This window comes from Pseudophryne corroboree, chromosome 5 (genome assembly GCF_028390025.1).
Source record: "Pseudophryne corroboree isolate aPseCor3 chromosome 5, aPseCor3.hap2, whole genome shotgun sequence".
Classification (NCBI taxonomy): domain Eukaryota; kingdom Metazoa; phylum Chordata; class Amphibia; order Anura; family Myobatrachidae; genus Pseudophryne; species Pseudophryne corroboree.
This window is the reverse complement of record NC_086448.1, coordinates 492,410,992-492,432,255: the sequence shown is the minus strand read 5'-3', so window position 1 is coordinate 492,432,255 and position 21,264 is coordinate 492,410,992. Positions and strand designations below refer to the sequence as shown.

General features: G+C 45.4%; 1 protein-coding gene across 1 annotated transcript in view; it reads right to left on the bottom strand.

The window, feature by feature from the left end:
* Window positions 1-2,325: 2,325 nt before the first annotated feature.
* C5H5orf22 (chromosome 5 C5orf22 homolog) overlaps window positions 2,326-21,264 on the bottom strand; it is a 236,848-nt gene continuing 217,909 nt past the window's right edge. Inside the window, exon 8 of the mRNA XM_063925203.1 lies at window positions 2,326-3,081. Within this exon, the coding sequence (XP_063781273.1) occupies window positions 2,949-3,081 (133 nt within the window). The 3' untranslated portion in view covers window positions 2,326-2,948. The remainder of the gene's footprint in view (window positions 3,082-21,264) is intronic.

Genomic DNA, 21,264 nt, shown 5'->3' with positions numbered 1-21,264 from the left:
CACACACACACACACACACACACACACACACACAGGCAAAAGAGAGACAGAGATTGGAGACAACCCACACACAGCGCAAGTAATAGGGAGACCCCAACCAGCGCTGACTGTGCACCTTAATAGGTTACACAGTCTTTACACAGCCTCCCCCCCTTCTACAACCCCCTGGTACCGTGAGAGATAGCTGGATTTGCTCTGGAGGGACTGCTCTTCACTGACAGCGTTTCTACAGGCAGGAAAATGGCACTGAACGCTGCTGGGTCCGCTCTGAGGAGAAGCACCGCCCCCTTAATGGCGCTGTCTTCCCGCTCTTCAAGAGATTATACTGGCCTGAGGATTCAAGCTGGTAGCGATCCCGGGACCCTGACAAGTTTAAGAGGTCAGTGTAGGGTGTAGGCGCTGGCTCAGGGCGCCCCTCACAGCACCGCACTATGTACTGCTGAGCCCCGGAGCGCAGTTAGTACTGCGCTCCATACCCTGTTGCCGCCATCTTTACACTGGCTCCCCGCTTGCTATGGACTCGCCACTGATCTTCTGGCTCTGTAAGGTAGTGGCATGCTGCCGGGGTGAGCTATCCCCTGTGGCGGGGAACGTTCGATCCCCTCAGGAGCTCAGTGTCCTGTCAGCGGAGATAGTGGCTCAGACCCCGCAGGGCGTACACAACTCCCCCCCCCTTAGTCCCACGAAGCACGAAGGCTGTTGCCAGCAGCCTCCCTGTAAAATAATAAACTCTAAAATAAACTTTTACTAAAGAAGCTCTGTAGAGCACATTTTCTAAACCGAGTCTGGTAGGAGGGGCAGAGAGGGAGGAGCCAGCCCACACTCTCAAACTCTTAACGAGCCAATGGCTCCTAGTGGACCCGTCTATACCCTATGGTACTAATGTGGACCCCAGCATCCTCTAGGACATGAGAAAAAAAAAAACGCTCGGCACTACACGGCATGGCGCGACTTCAAGGGCTGTTTAGCGTGACTACAGCAAGGATGTAAGAGGACACATCTGTATATTAAAGCCTTAGCCAAGTAATTTTTTCTAAATACATATCAAAAGTTGACATCCAAACCCCAATTAATACGAGTAAAGGAGCATACACACAGTGCAATGTTTTCTTACGATTTTGACCCACCATGTGTATACAGTTTGAGATACCGATGCACGCTCCTGTGGGGTCGGTATCACAAGACAAAATTTTTACTTAATTGGGATGTATTCAATAATTGTCGGAAGCTGCCATCTTGTAGGAAAGACGACAGCTTCCGACAGGTTTAGGTTGGTAGGGGTTCCGACCTATTCAATAGGGGGCCATTTCCTGACTTGTTGGAAAGCTGTCGGAATGCACGCGGATCGGCGGCTCCGCGTGTATTGTCAGAAGCGTGGCCAAACCAGACAAGTTTTAGCCCCGTTTCCGACAATGTCAATCCGACTTTAAAAAAAGACGGATTGCCATTGTTGGGACCAGCCAAACCTTCTCACACTCCCCATCACTCAGTTGCTAGGGAGCCGCTACTTCCTCCGGCATCCTGCCGCCTCTTCACTCAGCGGGCGTCCATCAGCACAGCAGCAGCGCCTCTCACTCCGCCTCCGCCCCTGGGCAGTGACACCAACAGCAGCGCTTCTTACTCGGCCCTGTCACCAGGTATGCCCGGCTTCGGTAGCGCTTACTCAGTTCCTGCGGCACCGCTGTATGTTTACAGCATACAGCTCTTTCAGCGGCGCACTGGAGAACTGAGGGGGCAATGCCTTCCTGTCAGCCAACGGGGACCCTGCTGCTGTGCTTTAAGAACGGATTTGGCCGTTCATTGAATAGTGCTTTGTTGGATCCTTTCCGACAAACTTGTATTGAATATACCCCATTGCTACAATCTAGTTTTTAGTATAGTCAAAATTGTATATAGTCAAAATCGCAAGTAAAGATAGTCATAATCGGTGGTTCTGGGCTCCAGGAAGTTCAAGGGAAATCGCAAAGTCAAAATCGGCACTACGTCAATATCTCAGTGTGTATGAACCTTAAGAAACAGACCACAAGAGTTTTAAAAATGAAGATGGCCTGAAGGTCTATGAGTGTTATTAGTACGAGGGGAAAACAAGAAGAAATGTGTTTTAAGATTGTGCAGGAGGAGAAAGAGAAGGAATAGATATTGTCTATTGTGCTGCAGTATGTTACCATGCACCAACACCGGTGTTTATATCCCAAAAAGTATTTGTTGTAAAAAGTTGCATGAGTAAGGATTCCTTGTTCACTTATTGCCCTACCTAGCTACTGCAGTGCAAAATGTTGGGGAGGGTTATGTGCTACCTACGTACAAATACACATTGACCATGTATGAAATTATAGTTGCATTTAATTATCAGAGGATTCTTTTTCTGTGGATTAAATGTCAAAGGACAGTTATTATATGGATTCCAATTTAGCTAGAACCCAAAAACAAAAACTATAATATTGCTAAAGATGCTTACTAAATTTTAAAATTCAGTATGCTTTAAAATATTGCTATTTGCAAAGTCAAACAAAAACAGACATAGAACCTTAGCAGCTATTATTTCTATGATAGCAGTAAATTCATAATTCTCTAACACCATAGAAGAGGTTCATTACAAATTGGACATCTTATTCACTTAGAAATAAAACCACAAATTGGAAAACTGTTCTCACTAGGAATAGAAACATGGGCTAAATGTTCCTGCCCCATTACCCCTTACTAGCTATAGATCTGTTTAATAGTGATACAGAAACTAGTCTCTACCATTCACTGCAGATATTAATGAGAAAGATAATAGCTCTACACAGGGTTATTCATATGTGTTATCTCATGATGTCCTTAAGAAAGTTATTTGCGAGGTTTGCCTTTGTTAACTCATGCAAGTGGCAAATACCAAAGACTCGCGTAGACTCGCGTACAGGCCCCTAATTCCACCAAACATAAAAATATACCCCCTGGAAAAACAGTCAGACAGAGGATGAGCCAGGAGAAAATTGTAAATGAACATCCAAAGGTCCAAAAAGTGAACGAAGAACATCCAGGACTTTCTCTTGTATGAAATCAACTTGCTCAGAAGGGCAGTAATCATCTAAACTGGACCTATGAAAAATGTGAATATAATCAATAAATATTGTACACAAATATTAATATGTACCAAAGAGACCCCAAAAACAAACTAAGCAAGCAAGCAATGAGCATTGGTAATAATGGATTAAAAATTAAAACTAAGCAATAATGGGATTTATGGTCTTACCTTGATAAATTCATTTTTGTAGGTCCATAGGGGGCACAGGAGCTGTACGCTGGGTATAGGATGGCTGGGAGCGAGGTCGGCACAAAAGGAGTTACTTTTAAGTACCCAGCAGGCCTTTCCTCCCTCCACTATACCACGCCAGTTTTAATAGCAAACCCAATGCAGGAACGGGCAGCAAGCGGAAGGAAGGACACATCACTCAGAAAGATACTGAGAAGATTAACGGCCACACACCACCAACACAAGAAACCCAGTCCCGCAAGACAGGTGCGTCAGGGTGGGCATCCTGTGCTCCCAATGGACTCTAAGAAATGGATTTATCAAGGTAAGACCATAAATCCCATTTTTTATTTTGTCCACTAGGGGGCAGAGGAGCTGTACGCTGGGACGTCCAAAATCTGTCCCCTCAAGGGCGGGGATGCTCCTGGACTGCGCTAAGGACCCTATGCTCGAAGGCTACGTCATCGGACGCAGAGGTGTCAAATGCATAAAACTTTATGAAAGTCTGGGTAGAAGACCATGTGGCCGCTTTGCAAAGCTGTTCGGCCGAAGCCCCACGATAGGCTGCCCACGAAGCCCCCACAGCACCTGTGGAATGAGCCTTAATCCCCACAGGGTAGGAAGGATTAACGCCGAACAGGTGTGACAAATTGTCAACCGGAGCCACCTAGCCAAGGTCTGCTTAGATGCCGGCTATTCAGGTGAAATCGTGACACCACCTTAGGAAGGAAACCTGCATGTGTACGAAGGACTGCCCTATCCGGGTGAAACACCAGGTAGGGTGAACGCTAGGACAAAGCACTTAGATCTGAGACCCTTCGGGCCGAAGATATGGCCAAGAGGAACAAGGTCGCCAGGTAAGCCAGCGAAGGTCAGCTGAGTCCAACAGTTCAATAGGACAGACTGCAACACTTGGCACCAGGGAGATATCCCAAGGTGCAACCAGAGCCACAAAGGGTGGCTGGACATGAAGTACTCCCTGTAGAAACGTCCTCACATCCGGTAAACAAGCTAATTGCTTCTGAAACAGCACGGAAAGGGAAGACACCAGAACTTTCAGGGACGACAACCGGAGAGCTAGGTCTAAGCCCGCCTGAAGGGAGGCCAGAAGCCGGGCTAGACGAAAGGACCGAGGATTAAATTGACGAGAAGTGCACCATGCAAAATAGGTTTTCCAAATGCGATGGTATACCTTGGCTGACAATGCTTTTCTTGCCCGGAGCATAGTTTCGATCACCTTCCCGGAAAACCCCTTTTTCTTCAGGATGGATGTCTCAACAGCCACCCCATCAAAACGAGGCTGTTGAGATCCAGCTGAAGACAGGGGCCCTGTGACAGGAGGTCCGAAAACAAGGGGAGATGCCAAGGAGTGTCTATGGATAAACTGAGGAGATTTGCATACCACAGGTGACGTAGCCAATCTGGGACCACCAGGATCATTGTTTCTCCTTCTTGCTTGAATTTTCTAATTACCCAGAGTATCAGGGAGATTGGAGGAAAAACGTACACCAGGGGAAACGTCCAATGAGCGGTTAGCGCATCCACCAGAAACGCCTCTGGGTTTCGTGTGCGGGAGCCGAACCTGCTGACCTGTCTCTTGTGACGCGACACCATGAGGTCTATGTCTGGCATCCCCCACCGGGAGACCAACATCCTGAACACCGCTGGATGGAGCATCCATTCGCCCAAGTGTGAGTTCCTGAGACCGCCCCCCCATACCTGGAGACTAGCATTCGTGGTGACCAAGGTCCAGTCTTGTATCCAAAAAGGGCGTCCCTTGTCCTGATTGGTACCCTGGAGCCACCATGTTAATGACAGTCGAACCTTCAGAGAGAGGCATATGGTCCGAGAGCGAATGTGGAGAGGGGAACCGTACCACTTGCAAAGAACTTCCAACTGTAGTGGACAAGAGTGGAATTGAGTGTACTCCAACATGTCGAACGCCGCCACTATTGAGCCCAGCATCCGCATGCAGGCATGGACGGATACAGTGCGCTGGCGGAGAAGCGTCTGAATTCTGGCATGAATAGCCAAGATCTTGTCCTGGGGCAGAAACACACACTGTACCCTGGAATCTAAAAAAAAATGCCCCTAAATGAAGGATTGTTTGCGGGGCATCAAAGATGATTTTTTCCAATTTATCCTCCAGCCTTGTGATTGTAGGATCTCCACTATTAACTGTAGCTACATGGAGAGGCCTTCCTGGGACTGATCCAGAAAAAGAAGGTCGTCCAAGTAGGGTAGGATACGAATCCCTCATCATCTCATGTGTGCAGCAATAACCGCCATGATTTCTGTGAAAACTCTCGGAAGCCGTGGAGAGTCAGAACGGTCAAGCTCGAAACTGGACGCAATATTCCTTCACTGCAAACCTGAGAAACCGTTGGTGGCTTGGCCTGATTGGTACATAAAGATAAGCATCTTGTATATCCAGAGCCAATATGATGGATCGTAGAGACTCCATGCAGAATTTGGGGACCCGTAGGAAAATGGTCAACTTTTTGAGGTTGAGAATCGGTGGAAAAGAGCTGTCCAGTGTCCGAACCAGAAAGAGCGAGGTGTAGAAGCCTTGTAGAATCCACCGGGACGATGATGTTGGAGGCCAGTAGAGAGCCGACTTACCGTTGTAGAGCCTCTGCCTCTCCGGGATCCCGCGGGAGCCCCGTGGGGAACCTTGTTGGAGGCCGGTGCCAGAACGTCAGGGCATATCCTTGAGACATGACGTCTTTGACCCAGGCGTCTTTTGTGATCTCCGACCATCGAGGAGCAAACTACAGAAGTCGGACTCCCACCCTGAGGTCCCCCAGGTGGAGGCCCGCCCCGTCACACTAAAGGCTTGTCTGCAGGTTGAGCGTCTGGTAGCCCATTGTTGTTTAGTACAGGGCTTTGAGCCCTCTGCGGGGGACTGGTATCTAGAGGTGTCCTGACCTTTGGCCCTTCCATGTGGGCAAAAGGAGCGAAAGGAAGTCTTGGACCTAGGGGCCGCTGACAAAGGAAGAAAAGCTCTTTTACAAGTTGTCAGAGATGTCACAATTTTGTCCATTTCTTGGTCAAACGGTATCTCCCGCATATGAAAGAGCCTTGAGTGCCTTCTTGGGGGAGGCATCTGCTCTCTATGAACGGAGCCACAGAGAGCGCTTAGCTGCTACCATAGAAGCCGAAACTTTTGAAGTGAGGACTGCCATGTCTATAGCTGCCTCCCCAAGATAGACATTTGCTTTCTGAATGTTTCCCACCAGAACCAATAAGTGCTTCCTACTGATGTTGGATTACAAGCCCTGTTGTAGCTGTTCAGTCCAACTACTGACCGCTTTTGTCACTCAGGCCGATGCCAGGGCCGGTCTGGTAATAGCCCCAGCATGTGTATATGCTGTCTTAAGAAAGGTGTCCAACCTATGATCCGTAGGGTCTTTAAATGAAGAGGTATCTGGAATGGGAAGCACTGATGAATGTATAAGGCGCGTCTACCGGTGAAGGTTCTCCCACTTGGATCTACCCTGAGGCGGAAGCGTATAAAAGGTGTTATACCTATTAGAAAGCTGGAACCTCTTGTCAGGCTTTGCCCATGCCAACTCCAGCATAATAAGCTGAACCCGGCTACTGGAGCGAGGTAAAGGGGAGACAGAGGCCAGACCTTCCTCTCTCTGCAAGTCCCAGCCACCAAGTGAGCTAAAATGGCTACCTGGTGTTTTTGAGGAGGGACAGAGAAGGAGGAGGAGGAGACACCTAGGGCAAGCCATAAGCACTGCTACTAGCGAGCCCCAGGCGCTGGGGAGGGGCTGCAGGCTGAGTGCCCTCCCCCTTAGGTGGAAAACCCCAGGGACCGGCACTCCTGCTGTGCCCTGGTGGTCCAGTGGTGATGGCGCAGAAGACCGTGCCCCCACTCATCTGCCCTCCTGCTGTCTCCGGTAACAAGAGGGGATCGCTGCTCGTCACGGCTCCCTCTACACCGGGAGCTGGTCAACTTACCCTCCAGTACCGGTGCTGCTGCAGAGGGAGGCCACTGCAGGGTCACCAGGCGGAAGACGCTAGTCCAATCACTATCGCGGCCGCCGGGTGTTGGAGCGGGCTTGCTGGGTGCTAAGTTCGCCAGCGGCCGCCGGGTGTTGAAGCGGGCTTGCTGGGCGCTAAGTTCGCCAATGGCCGCCGGGTGTTAGAGCGGGCTTGCTGGGTGCTAAGTCCACCAGCAGCCCGCTCATCTTCGCTACAGCACATTTTAACTATATTTAAAAATAAAACAATAAATAAGTAACCTGGAGCTGCCAAAGTGCAGCCCTCCTAAACTGTTGCCTTCCTGCCTTCGGCACCAAAAATAACAACTGGCGGTACCGGGGTCAGGGTATAGCGGAGGGAGGCAAGGCCTGCTGGGTACTTAAAAGTAACCCCTTTGGTGCCGAACTCGCTCCCAGCCATCCCATACCTAGCGCACAGATTCTGTGCCCCCTAGTGGACGAAATAGAACACCAAATTATCTGCTAAAGTTTCCCTAACCTTCATGGTCTCCATCCATTCTTTCTTTTGAATAAAGCTTTCGGTGCAGTTATACAGTATATACACGTGTGCTGAGCAACACAAAAAAGTTCTACAGATTTTATAGCAACTTAACCAAAATACACAGGATTTCATACAATATAGTCACCAGATTGATACTATTACATGCAATTTATTTTTTTCAGCTGTCTGTGTAAATATAAATGCATATTAACACTTGTAAACCATCTATATTCCTGTTGGAGATTTCTACTTCTGCACATACGTATTAAGGTTAAAGCTCCTTATTCAATATAATAGAACATACGGTAAATATTGTAAATAGGCTTGTGGACCAATTGTGTCATTGCAATCATACTATCTAGTATCACACAATCTAATGTAGAACATAATAATAGCAGACCTACTGTACCAGACATAAATATATCAAAGAATGGGATTCGTCTAATAAAGCACAGAAAATATATGCCCATAGCATATGACCGTTACCAACATGCACACATAATTAATCTGAAGAATATGAAAAACACTTTTTAGCAAAAGTAAAATGGTATTTAGGACAAAATGTGTGAATATAGAAAAGGGAGACCTCTTCATAATGGGATTATTACTAAAATGATAACAATGATGGGGATCTTCGTCTCCCTTTACTTCTTTTTATTCTACTTGTCATACTATGTACCATGAGATTTGGAACTTGTTACGTATTTTCTAATATACAGATACTGTATGTACATTGGATATTTTTTATGCAGTTTAGATTTGTGTGTTCCACAATTAGAATTGGTTACGCCATCTATTTATGGGTGTTCTATTATGACATTACGTATTACCTCAGAACTTGGCAAAAAGTAGATGCTCTCTCAAAAAAAAAAAAAAAAAAAATCCTTACAATGCATATTTGTGTTATTTTAAAGCATTTGGCGTCTCTTCTTAAAGTCTTTGTTGTGCATGGCCCCAAAATTTAAGTAAATACATATACTGTACAATCAATTACCCACTTTGATGTTGTCTACAGCTTTTAGAAGTGATAATGCTCAGTAAAATACAATGGCATTCTGTGGAAATACTAAGTGCAGAGAATACACTATACACTACAGGGAACTCTGTGCCTCATTTATAGAAGTGCTTTCAATGCTCTGTTAAGAGCAAGGACAAAAGTACAAGGTAATCGCTCCCTTTTCCCCAGGCTGTGCAATGGATGAGTCATGTGTCTGAAAATGTCATTCACTACAAACACACTCCCTCTCTATACTAGCAGCATCTGCCCTTTCACATTCTCCTAAAGTGATTAGAAACTAGAGTATGTTATTTAAATTAAGTTAATACCCTTATATTTAATTAATACTAGCGTGAAGAAAATAAAAATAGGATTTTAATTACCTACCGGTAAATCCTTTTCTCGTAGTCCGTAGAGGATGCTGGGGTCCATTTTAGTACCATGGGGTATAGACTGTTCCGCAGGAGCCTTCGGCACTTTAAGACTTTTCAACAGTGTGAACTGGCTCCTCCCTCTATGCCCCACCTCCAGACCCCAGTATAGGAACTCTGCCCGAGGAGACGGACAACTTCGAGAGTAGAATTTACATTAAACTAGTGGCGAGATTCACACCAGCTCACACCTTACAAAACATGCCGCCTCACATGGCCTTCAACATAACCCATGCTAACGTGCATGCATAAAATAACAGAAACTGCTGTAAAACATCTTAACACATGAGAACCTGTGTAAAAAAACAAAACGTAATTTGCAGGAAAAATGAGCACTGGGCGGGCGCCTAGCATCCTCTACGGACTACAAGAAAAGGATTTACCGGTAGGTAATTAAGATCCTATTTTCTCTTACGTCCTAGAGGATGCTGGGGTCCATTTTAGTACCATGGGGATATACCAAAGTTCCCAGTACGGGGGTAAAGTGCTAATGTTCCTGCAGAACTGACTGACCAAACTGAAGGTCGTCAGCAGCCAAGGTGTCAAACCTGTAAAACTTAGCAAACGTGTTTGCCCCTGACCAAGTAGCTGCTTGGCAAATTTGCAACGCCGAGACACCCCGGGCAGCCGCCCAGGAAGAACCCACTTTACTTGTAGAGTGGGCCTTTACCGAACTCGGTAACGGCAATCCTGCCGTGGAATAAGCGTGCTGAATGGTACCTCTCAACCAGCGCGCAATAGTCTGCTTAGAAGCAGGACCCCCAATCTTGTTGGGATCATAGAGGACAAACAAAGATTCTGTTTTCCTTATCCGAGCCGTTCTTGCAACATAAGTCCTTAACGCTCTGACGACATCCAAGGACTTTGAAACGGCTGAGGTGTCAGAAGCCACTGGCACCACCACAGGTTGGTTGATATCGAAATAAGACACAACCTTTGGAAGAAAATGATGACGCGTCCGCAGTTCAGCTCTATCTTCATGAAAAATCAAATAAGGACTCTTGTGTGACAGAGCCCCTAATTCAGACACTCGTCTGCCTGAGGCCAAAGCCAACAGCATGACCACTTTCCAAGTGAGAAACTTCAACTCTACCTCTTGTAGAGGCTCAAACCAGTCTGATTTAAGGGAGGTTGGATGCGCAGAACCCCCTTCACGAACGTCTGGACCTCAGGAAGGGAAGCCAACTGTTTCTGAAAGAAAATGGACAAGGCCGAAATTTGGACCTTGATAGACCCTAATCTCAAGCCAGCATCCACACCCGCCTGTAGAAATAGAAGAAGACGTCCTAATTTAAACTCCACCGCAGGAGACTTCTTGGATTCACACCAAGATACATATTTTCTCCAAATACGATGGTAATATTTGGACGTTACCCCTTAACTGGCCACAATAAGTGTGGGAATGACTTCATTGGGAATAGCCATGCCGTCAAACGCAACCGCAGTAAGTCTTGATAAACAAATGGCCCCTGCTGAAGCAGGTCCTCGCGAAGAGGAAGAGGCTGAGTATCTTCCAGTAGTAACTACTGAAATATCTGGATACCAAGTCCTCCTTGGCCAGTCTGGAGCAATGAGAATTGCTCAAACCCTTGTTCTTCTGATGATCTTGACAACTTTTGGTATTAGTGGAAGTGGAGGGAACAGATACACAGACTGAAACACCCACTGGGTCACCAGTGCATCCATTGCTATTGCTTGTGGGTCTCTCGACCTGGAACAATATTTCTGAAGCTTCTTGTTGAGACGAGATGCCATCATATCTACTTGAGGAACGCCCCAGCGATCTGCTACCTCTGCAAAGACTTTTGGGTGAAGGCCCCATTCTCCTGGATGGAGATCCTGTCTGCTGAGGAAGTCTGCTTCCCAGCTGTCCACTCCCGGAATGAAAATTGCAGACAGAGCTTTTGCATGTCTTTCTGCCCAGAGGAGTATCTTTGTCACCTCTGCCATCGCTGCTCTGTTTTTTAGTTCCACCCTGGCGGTTTATGTAAGCTACTGCCGTTACATTGTCTGACTGGATCTGTATGGGACGACCTTGAAGAAGGTGTGCCACTTGATGAAGGCTGTTGTACACAGCTCTCAATTCCAGAATGTTTATGTGAAGGAGTCAACTTCTTGACTTGACCATTGTCCTTGGAAGCTTTCCCTTTGCGTGACTGCTCCCCAACCTCGGAGGCTTGCATCTGTGGTCACCAGGATCCAAGTCTGAATCCCGAACCTGTGTCCCTCCAGGAGGTGAGAACTTTGAAGTCACCACAAGAGTAAAATACTGGTTTTTGTTGACAGGATTATACTCCGGTGCATGTGTAGGTGCGATCCGGACCACTTGTCCAGTAGGTCCCATTGGAACACCCTGGCGTGGAATCGGCCAAATTGTAGAGCCTCGTAGGCCGCTACCATCTTCCCCAGCAGACGGATGCACTGATGAATCGAGTTTTAAAACTTGTTTGACCATCCTCTGGATCTCCAGAGCCTTTTCCACCGGTAGGAATACTTTCTGTGCTTCCGTGTTCAATATCATTCCCAGAAATGATAACCTCATTGTGGGTTCCAATTGTGATTTTGGAAGGTTTATGATCCAACCGTGCTGTTGAAGCACTGTCAGGCTAAGTGCAATGTTCTGCACTAGTTTCTCCCTGGATCTCGCTTTTATGAGGAGATCGTCCAAGTATGGGTTGACTTTGATTCCTTTCTTGCGAAGAAGAACCATCATCTCCGCCATCACCTTGGGTGAATATTCTCGGAGCCGTGGAGAGCCGAAAGGCAATGTTTGGAACTGGTAATGGCAGTCCTGCACCGCAAACCTCAGGTATGCCTGATGCGGCGGGTAGATGGGAACATGTAAATAAGCATCTTCTTGTCCATCGATACCAGAAAATTCCTTTTCCTCCAAGCTGGAGATCACCGCTCTCAGGGATTCCATCTTGAATTTGAACCTTTTCAAATAAAGGTTCAGAGTCTTTAGGTTTAAAATCGGTCTGACCGAGCCATCCGGTTTCAGCACTACAAACAGGCTTGAATAAAACCCTTTTTCCTGTTGTGACACAGGAACTAAGGAAATTACGTTGTCTTGACATAATTTCTGTATTGCGTTCAGCACTTTTGCTCTGTCCTGAACAGAAGCTGGTAAGGCTGATTTGAAAAATCGGCATGGGGAAGGTCCTGAAATTCCAATTTGTACCCTTGGGATACTATCTGCAATACCCAAGGATCCAGATCTGAGTGAACCCAGACCTGGCTGAAAGACAGTAGACGTGCCCCCACCCGATGGTACTCCCGCAGGGGAGCCCCAGCGACATGCTGAGGTTTCAGCAGAAGTAGCTGTTGACTTCTGCTCCTGCGAGCCTGATGGTGTTGTAGATTTTTTACCTCTTCTTCGCCCCTTCCTGCAAAGAAGGGGGTACCCTTTGCCTTTTTGGACTTGTTGGGCCGAAAGGATTGCATCGTATGAGAATGAAATCCTTTCCTAGGTGGAGCAGCTGCGGAAGGCAGAAATGCTGACTTGCCTGATGTAGTTGTTAAAATCATGGCATCCACCTCGTCTCCAAAGAGGGCTTCTCCATTGTAAGGAAGCGTTCCATTGGCGGATCCACAGCACACTGCGGGCTGAAATCGCCATAGCGGAGGATCTTGAACTCAGCAACCCAATATCCTTCATAGCTTTAAGTAACCTGCCACATCTTTGATATGGCCGAGAGTTAGGACTATTTCATCCCTGTCAACTGTGTCTATGTTAACAAGCAAGTTGTCAGACCATTTTTCCACAGCGTTACCTACCCACGCACAAGCAATAGTGGGCCTGAGCACCGTTCCGTTAGCTGTATATATGGATTTTAGGGTTGTTTCTAGTTTTCGGTCAGCTGGATCTTTTACAGAGGCTGGACCAAGGGCAGGCAAAACTATTTTCTTAGACAGCCGAGAAACGGAGGTGTCTATCATTGGGGGTGTCTCCCATTTGTGCCCGTCTTCCTCAGAGAAAGGGTACGCTACACGTATCCTTCTGGGAAGGGTAAATTTCTTCGCAGGGTTAGCCCAGGATTCTTCAAAGAACGCATTCAAATCCTTTGAAGGATTAAAAGTCACAACCTGCTTTTTATTTAATTTAAAATAATCCTTTTCCTCTGGGACCAGTGTTGTTTCAGGAAACTCTAACACTTCCTTTATAGAAACTACCATACATTGTATGCTTTTGGCTAATTGGGGTCTACCCCTCTCAAATCCCCAGTGTCGACGTCAGAGTCGGAATAGGCGTCTGTGTACCCTTGCATTATCTGGGCCAGAGACCTTTTCTGGGAACTGGATGGGACCCGAGTGGATGATATGGAGGGGTCAGTAAATAGTGCATCCTCCACAGACTGCCTCCAATATTTAGTCTGTTGTTCAGACTCAGAGAATTTCTTTGCAAGCATTGACATATTCTTTTGCAACATTCTCACCCACTCCGGCTCCTTCTGAGAGGGAAGGGCCACCACATTACCCTCCTGTGCATCTAAAATGGATTCTTCCTGGGAAGAACCCTCCCCAATGTATGACATGTTACACACTTGCGCACCCCCCCCCCCCCCCCTATCACACAGGGTAGCTATTTGGGGACAGACCCACACTAAAGTCTGTCAGAGAAACACAGAGGGATTTGCCAGTCCACACACTGCGCCTTATTGTGAATTGTGGAAATACTACCCACTTACAGCGCATATACCAATAATAGGCACATAGAGCCAATTATAATGAACACTCTCTGCCCCTTCTATAACACCCTGTACTTGTATCAGCATTGTCATGAGGAGAAACAGCGTTCAGGAGCTTCACATTGGAGTTTCTGTCAGGAGAAAATGGTACCCAGTGAGTGTTCTGGCAAGTCTGAGGAGAAGCTCTGCCCTTTAGCCTCAGCAATGTAATATTTATACTGGCTGGGGATGGCACATTAGCAGCTGTACATGTATGTGCCCTTTTTGCCAGTGAGAGAAAGGTTTTAAAACATGCCCTCAGAGCGCCCCCCCCCCCCCCCCCTCCCCGCGCTCTGCACCCTTGTGCTGAGAGACATGGCCCGCACTGTGCGTGTACCTGTATGCCGCCAACGATGACCGGAGGATCCCCACTCTGCAGGACTCCGGTAATATACTCACCAGCCTTCTGACTTCTGGCTCTGTTAGGTGGTGGCGGCAGTGCTGTGGGAGTGAGCAGCAGCCAGGCAAGGGCTGTGTTCAGTACCCTTCAGGAGCTAATGGTGTCCTGTCAGCGGAAGCAGAGCCATTGAACTAATTGAGAAGTTGGTTCCTACTTCCTCCCCTAAGTCCCACGAAGCAGGGAAGTTGTTCTGAGTCTTTTTCCAGAAAAGCTCTGTAGAGCTCCACTAGTGTGCATCCAGTCTCCTGGGCACAATTTCTAAACTGAGGTCTGGAGGAGGAGCATAGAGGGAGGAGCCAGTTCACACTGTTGAAAAGTCTTAAAGTGCCGAAGGCTCCTGCGGAACCGTCTAAACCCCACGGTACTAAAATGGACCCCAGCATCCTCTAGGACGTAAGAGAAATATAGATTTTTAAATCCTTTTCTCGGATTCCATGGTGACAATGAAATGATGGGTTATAGCGAGTGGTGTAGAGTCTAGGCACTTTCAAAATGACTGCTTTAACGCAGACTTCCTGTCTATTCCCCAATTTGCTGCATCATTTACCTAACAAAGCCCAAAGCTGATCCTAAGGGTGAGAGAGCTCCTGGTCATTGCACCTTAAGTCCCAAAACAGTTTCAAAGTTTTGTCACTGATGTTAGAATGGGCTCTTACATTCCACAAAATAGGCCCCCATGTAAACTAATGTAATCCATCGGACAATAGAGGCTGCCCATCCATGGTAATTCTTTAGTACCATGTCCATCCATTAGTACTTCCAAAACTTGAACAGAGCGATTTTCATCCATTGAACAACCCTGGAACATAGCCGGTACAAACATTTCCAACTAAAAAAGTGGAATCTGGAAACAACTCTGTGCTGATAGGATAGTTTTGTGCTCAGAACAGCACTTTTGTCAAGCAAAACTAAGAAAGATGACTGGCAGGAGAGAGCTTATATTTCTGACCCTTTTCTTGCAGGGAAAATTGTCAAATGAGCACCTTCAAGTCAGCTGATTCTTAGAGCTTGAACGGTGGATGTTTATGCCAGCCGCAGCTTTAGTAATATTGGAGACTGGCAGCAGATAGCCCCCTTGGTCTGCAAGGCCAAAGTTTAAATTAAGCTACAAAGTATTTATCAAGTGAGTACTCGCAAATACAGATGTAGCCACGCTCATCGTGGCTACATCTAGGCGCAAATGCAATTCGTTTGCCACGACCATGTGCATGCATGCCCAGTGTGCGCATGCATCTTAGTCGCACCTGGGCCCCATTGAGAATGCATTGAGCGTCAATTATTGCAGCTAGGCGTGGCCACGGCAAAGCCACGGTGAGTGTGGCTACATCTGTACATTTGTCTAGCCAGCATCAATTTATTATCTTTGTAACATGCCTGTGAAGCCACAAATAATCAATACTAGTAATTTTTATAAGCGTTTCCAGTGGACTGTGAACATTTTTATTCTGAGTACATTTTCTTATAAACTGTTTTTATTTATGCATGTTTTTATATGATGTATTAGAAGAGTTTAATAAAATAAAGTAAAACCTATTCTTATTAGCATCTTTTCAGGGGATAAATTAGCGCTGCCTTTCTCTTTATCTTCACTGTCCATATCTGGGGTAAATAGCACATTTTAGGCAGCAGCTTTTACTGGCTGATTTTGCTCGGCGCATGATTAATGTATAGAAATAAATAAGAATTCTCCCAAGAACAATGGAAATCCTAGCTATATAAAAAAATTACCATGCTTATTGGGGAATTTATAAATGAAGCAACTTTACTAGTGAATCATAAATTGATACTAGTAGTTTTTCAATTTAAAACACGGCTGTGTCCAGAATTATGGGAAGACATAAATATAGTCAATCTGTCATTTTAAAGTTTCTCAATTAAACTTTCACTGTAAAATGATTCTCCAAGTTGGACGTAGTATAAAGTATTGAATTTGTTAGAATGTGGAGGCCGTAGATACCCACAGGCTTTCCAAGGCCAGGGACCAGGTCTTACCACTCATCGTTCAATGTCAGCCTCTCAACTGAGCTTGAGGCGTGGTAAATCCGTGGAGTGGTGAGCATTCATTATAAATGAATAAAGGCAAGAAAGGGTACTATGAAAGCCTAGGGAGGAAAGGAACAGTTTAAGTGGGATGTCCTGTACATGAGGTGGTTATCCCGATAATTGGGTCACTAGGGGATGCCTTAATGTAAATACAATATCTATAAAATAATGTATGGCGTATCTTTAGTCAGTACGTAAGTGAGCAAAAAACTGCAGTACAGTGCCAGCATATAGTTGTCCCAAAGTAGATACCCCTCTACCGTCCCATAGCACTCTAGTCTGAAGCATAATTCCATAAGTGACCTAGCAATCGACAGGGGAGTATCAGAGTCAATGCCTTGCTAAAGCTGTATCTAATTAATCAACTTCCAGGAAGAAAAGGGGGACTTGACCTAAATTCCCTACCACTAAGCAACTGTATGGGTGAGTGATCAGGTGCCATCTGAGCAACCACTAAAGTGTGAAGAGCATCCACAAAAGTGTCCTGTACCTAAAATGTGTGAAAATTGAGCTGCATAATAATAAAACTGAAAATGAGAGCAAAACCCGAGCCGATTAGATCTAGTAAGAAAAATATACTGACTACGTGCCCATCAATTTGCCAAGACCAGACAGGAGACCAGAACTTCCACTTTCTGGAATAGTGATAATGGGAGAAAAAAGGGTGATTGATGAAAAATATACAAAAGCTTAGGTTGGACGTCCATTCAACAACGTTAACACGGCAATTAAGAGTAAGGGTCTTTACATACAGCAGCTGGGGATGGATATTCATGGCGATATAGTCTGATGGGGAGTTACTAATACAAATCCCTAAATATTTGAAGCTATCCACACACTGGAGGGGGAGTAGTAGGGATGAGCAGGTCATGAACCCCTAAGGTGAAAATGCGACTAACCCCAATGGATGATCAGGAATAAGAAATTGCTCCGATATCAACTAAAGGGCAATATGCACTGACAGAGTAGACTGACAAAAAAATATAAGAGATCATTAGCATAAAGTTTCACCATGTCTACTCTGTCACTCAACCGTAGTCCGGCTAGAGGTTCAATAGCCAGCACAAATAAATTTGGTAACAAGGAGCAACCTTACCGAATGCCCCTACACAGAGCAAAGGCGTGCCGGAGTGCATAAGCATAACTCAATGTTAAATGGACACCCAAAGACTGCGCAAAAACAAACCAGTGCAAGATTGCCACATCCCAAAAACTCAGGCTACAACAACCACAAAAAAGCCAATAATATCCTGTCCAAATAAGAAGTATGACAAAATAGTTAAAAAAATAAATAAATAAAAATAGAAAAGCAAAAAACCAAAACAGTAAACAAGAACAGCAACCCAAACTCCATCTCCCTGTATACCACCCTAGCACTGAATAGCGTATATGAATGCTGTACCCTAGTAACCTATAAGGCACAGCAGAAACCATAATCTGATGCAAACAGTAAAATCATACATAACAAATTGTAGTAAAATATTGAGCATTCAGAGAAAACCCCCGCAAAAAAACGTAAAAACATAAGCAATATATTTGTAACAGTTGTGGCAGGGATAGCATGATTCCACATGAGGTTAATGGGGAATGGCAGGATTGAAGCAGCAGCAATAATCTGATGGAATCCAGACCGGGTTTTAGATGAGTCTGTTGTAAGACACAGCTGGGCTAATCACTACAACTTCTCTGCTACCTTTAAAAATGTTATTTCAGTAGGTGATGGCTCCTGATGCTAGCAAGTGACCAAGCGATAGAGTGGGGGTTACTTTAGAAGCCACTTGGAATCTGTACTACTTGTGCTTATGAGTACTTGGAATGTTGAGCTACTGTTTGAAGATTGCCTGTAAAACCTGACCTGCAAAACCATCACGTGCTGTGTAATCTGCCTGAGGTGAAAATAAAGCGAGTTGAACTGTACTCTGTCCATGTGGTTCTGTCACACAGCGTACAACAGCGGTGTACCATGGCGTCACGTAAGGCATAACATTCCACAGGTAGTAAAGGAACAGTGAAGCCAGCAAGCCAGAGATAAGTCCATGGCCATTTGTCGGAGTACAGCCACCCACAGCCTCACGTGGTGTTGAAAAGAAATTTGTTTTTCCGTCAGCCACAACAATCTGGACGGAAAGAGCATAGCTTAGGCCAAGTTAAACACACGAAGGTGACATTTAAATCGGCATGAACTGATCTCTGTCTTTCTGAACATCCACAGCGAAATCAGGAAACAGAAATATCTGGACTCCTTTTCGTTCTAGTGGCCATTTACTGCGAGCCAGCTGATGAACAGTGTCCCAATCCTGGTACCGAAGGAACTTGGCAATAAATGTATGAGGAGAGGCACCAAACGGCAAAGCCCTGATAGGTATGCAGTGTGCCCGCTCCACAGGAAATGGAGATGACAAAAGAGTCTCAGGCGGGTTTGCAAAATGACTTTAGGACTAGGGTCCTTTTCTGGCAAGCCTACGAATAGAACGTTATTGAGTCTCAAATGGTGATATACAACAGAAAGTTTGTTCTGCATAGAGGACTTCTAAGTAACCAATGACACCACCAAGATACATGTTCAGCAAAATAGACGCCTAATGCTAGAAGATTCTCACGGGACAAGAGGGGCTGTTTAGCATGACTGCAGCAAACATGGATGAGGACACAGCTGTACTTGAATATAAAGCCGATTGCAAATGACTTCATATTGCTGTGTAAAGGAATGACTTTTCATCCAGTTGCACAATATTTGTTTTTTTACAGTGCAGCATATTTGTATTGTCAGCTTGTGTGTGAACTTGTCCATTCAATGTAAAAGGACATTAAAGCAGGTTTGTAAGGGACAAAGGGGGAAAGTATCAAGCATTGAAGATAGTGAACAAGTGGATCTTTGATGAAATTGCCCATAGCAACCAAACAGCTTTGAGGTAGCATTTATGTAGTACATCCTATAACATAAAATTGAAGCAGGGCAATTTCTCAACAGGGCCACTTTTTACACTGCTCGATGCATCTACCCCAGTATTAGAATCAGTGCTGCAATGCTTAGAATATGCAATGCAGTGATATTTTTATTATATTAGGTAATCTACACTCATCATTTGGAGTTTGGGTCTGCTTAGAATATACATGCTGCAGTCATATTTTTATTATATTAGGTAATCTACACTGTAAATTTTTATATCATAAGCTATATTGTATTCTAGGATGATACCAACTATTTCAAAGTTGAAAAAAAGTAAACCCCTATCTCAGGATTTGTTTTGGTTGAGTTTTATGGCATGTTCTTAAACCGGGGGGAGGGGTGTTAGGCCTTGATTGCAATTATCAGACACACATGGATACTTACCATTCATAAGGAAAGATGCTTGGCTGAACAGGGTTGTCTTATGGGCCCTACACATTAGGCGATGTGCCGCTGAGGTGCCCGTCGGCCGATAGTCGACCCGGCGGCGGGGGGGCAGTGACGGGGGGAGTGAAGTTTCTTCACTCCCCCCGTCACCCGGCTCCATAGATGTGCAGGCAAATATGGACGATCTCGTCCATATTGGCCTGCATGCACAGCCGACATGTCACCAGCGATGAACGAGCGCGGGGCCGCACATCGTTCATCGCTGGTGACTCCACACTGCACGATATGAACGTTATCTCGTTCATTAATGAACGAGATCGTTCATATCGTGCAATGATATCGTTATGTGTGAAGGGCCTATTAGAAGGGTTAAGAAAATATTACAATATAGACTTACCCAGGACTTAAGCAGGACGAAAACAGACGGAAACAGACGGAAACAGCCCACCAACGTTGCAACAAAACAACCACCCTTTCTTTCATCCTCAATCAAACTCATCTGTGCATTTAAGCGTATGTATATATCTTTCCAACTATAATCCTCATGATCTCTAAGAACAGAATGGAACCCATTTTGTATAAAACAAGTTACATTGTGATTTGCATGTGACTGTACATACCCGTTTGTCATTTTGCTCTGCCATGCTCAGTTAACATATAGTGGAACAACACCAGTAAATAGGCACCTGAACTTTTAACTCTGACAAGTGAAACCTTACACTCTCAGCCTAGATAACTCTGGTTTAATCTCAAACAAACTATGTACCACAAATTGATTTTCTGCATTGCTCTTCATGGAGTATTCATAAAGGCCACTACATCGTTAAGTCTCCCAGCAACTCACCCCTCTGTACATGTCTCCCCCTCAATTATTCACTCCCCTCTTATTAACACTCATGAGCTGTTTACTTCCCTATATTCATTGACAATAACATCTAAACCTCTCACCATAAAACAACTTTCACAAACCTCTAACACCCACATTTATCTCTCTCTTCTGCTTTTGATAGCTGGTGACATTTCACCTAATCCAGGACCCAACCACTTGCATTGCTCACATTCACCTGATTCACAGCAACATAGAAATCCAGCTAACCTCATAAACATCACATGTCTTCCATCACCCTCCAGATTACTAAAATGCGCCATATGAAATGCACTCTTCATATCTAACAACTTCAAACTGCTTGCTATAACAGAAACCTGGCTCACACAATCAGACACAGCCTCCCCTGCAGCACTGGCACATGGTGGTCTCCACTTTACACACACCTCCAGGCCTGGTAACCATAAAGGAGGAGGAGGAGTTGGACTATTACTTTCCCAATCTTTCGCATACACTGTTCTACCACAAGTACCATCACTCACAGTCACATCATTTGAAGTACATTCCATCAGGGTTTACTCTCCTTTCTCTCTGCGTGTTGCAGCTATCTATCGCCCACCTGGGCATCCCAAACAATTTCTGAAAGATTTTTCTGCCTGGCTCCCTCACTTCCTATCCTCTGACATCTCCACCATTATCATGGGTGATTTCAATATTGCTATTGATTTTTCTAAATCTGCTGCTCACGACGACTGACTCCTCTAGTCATCAGGA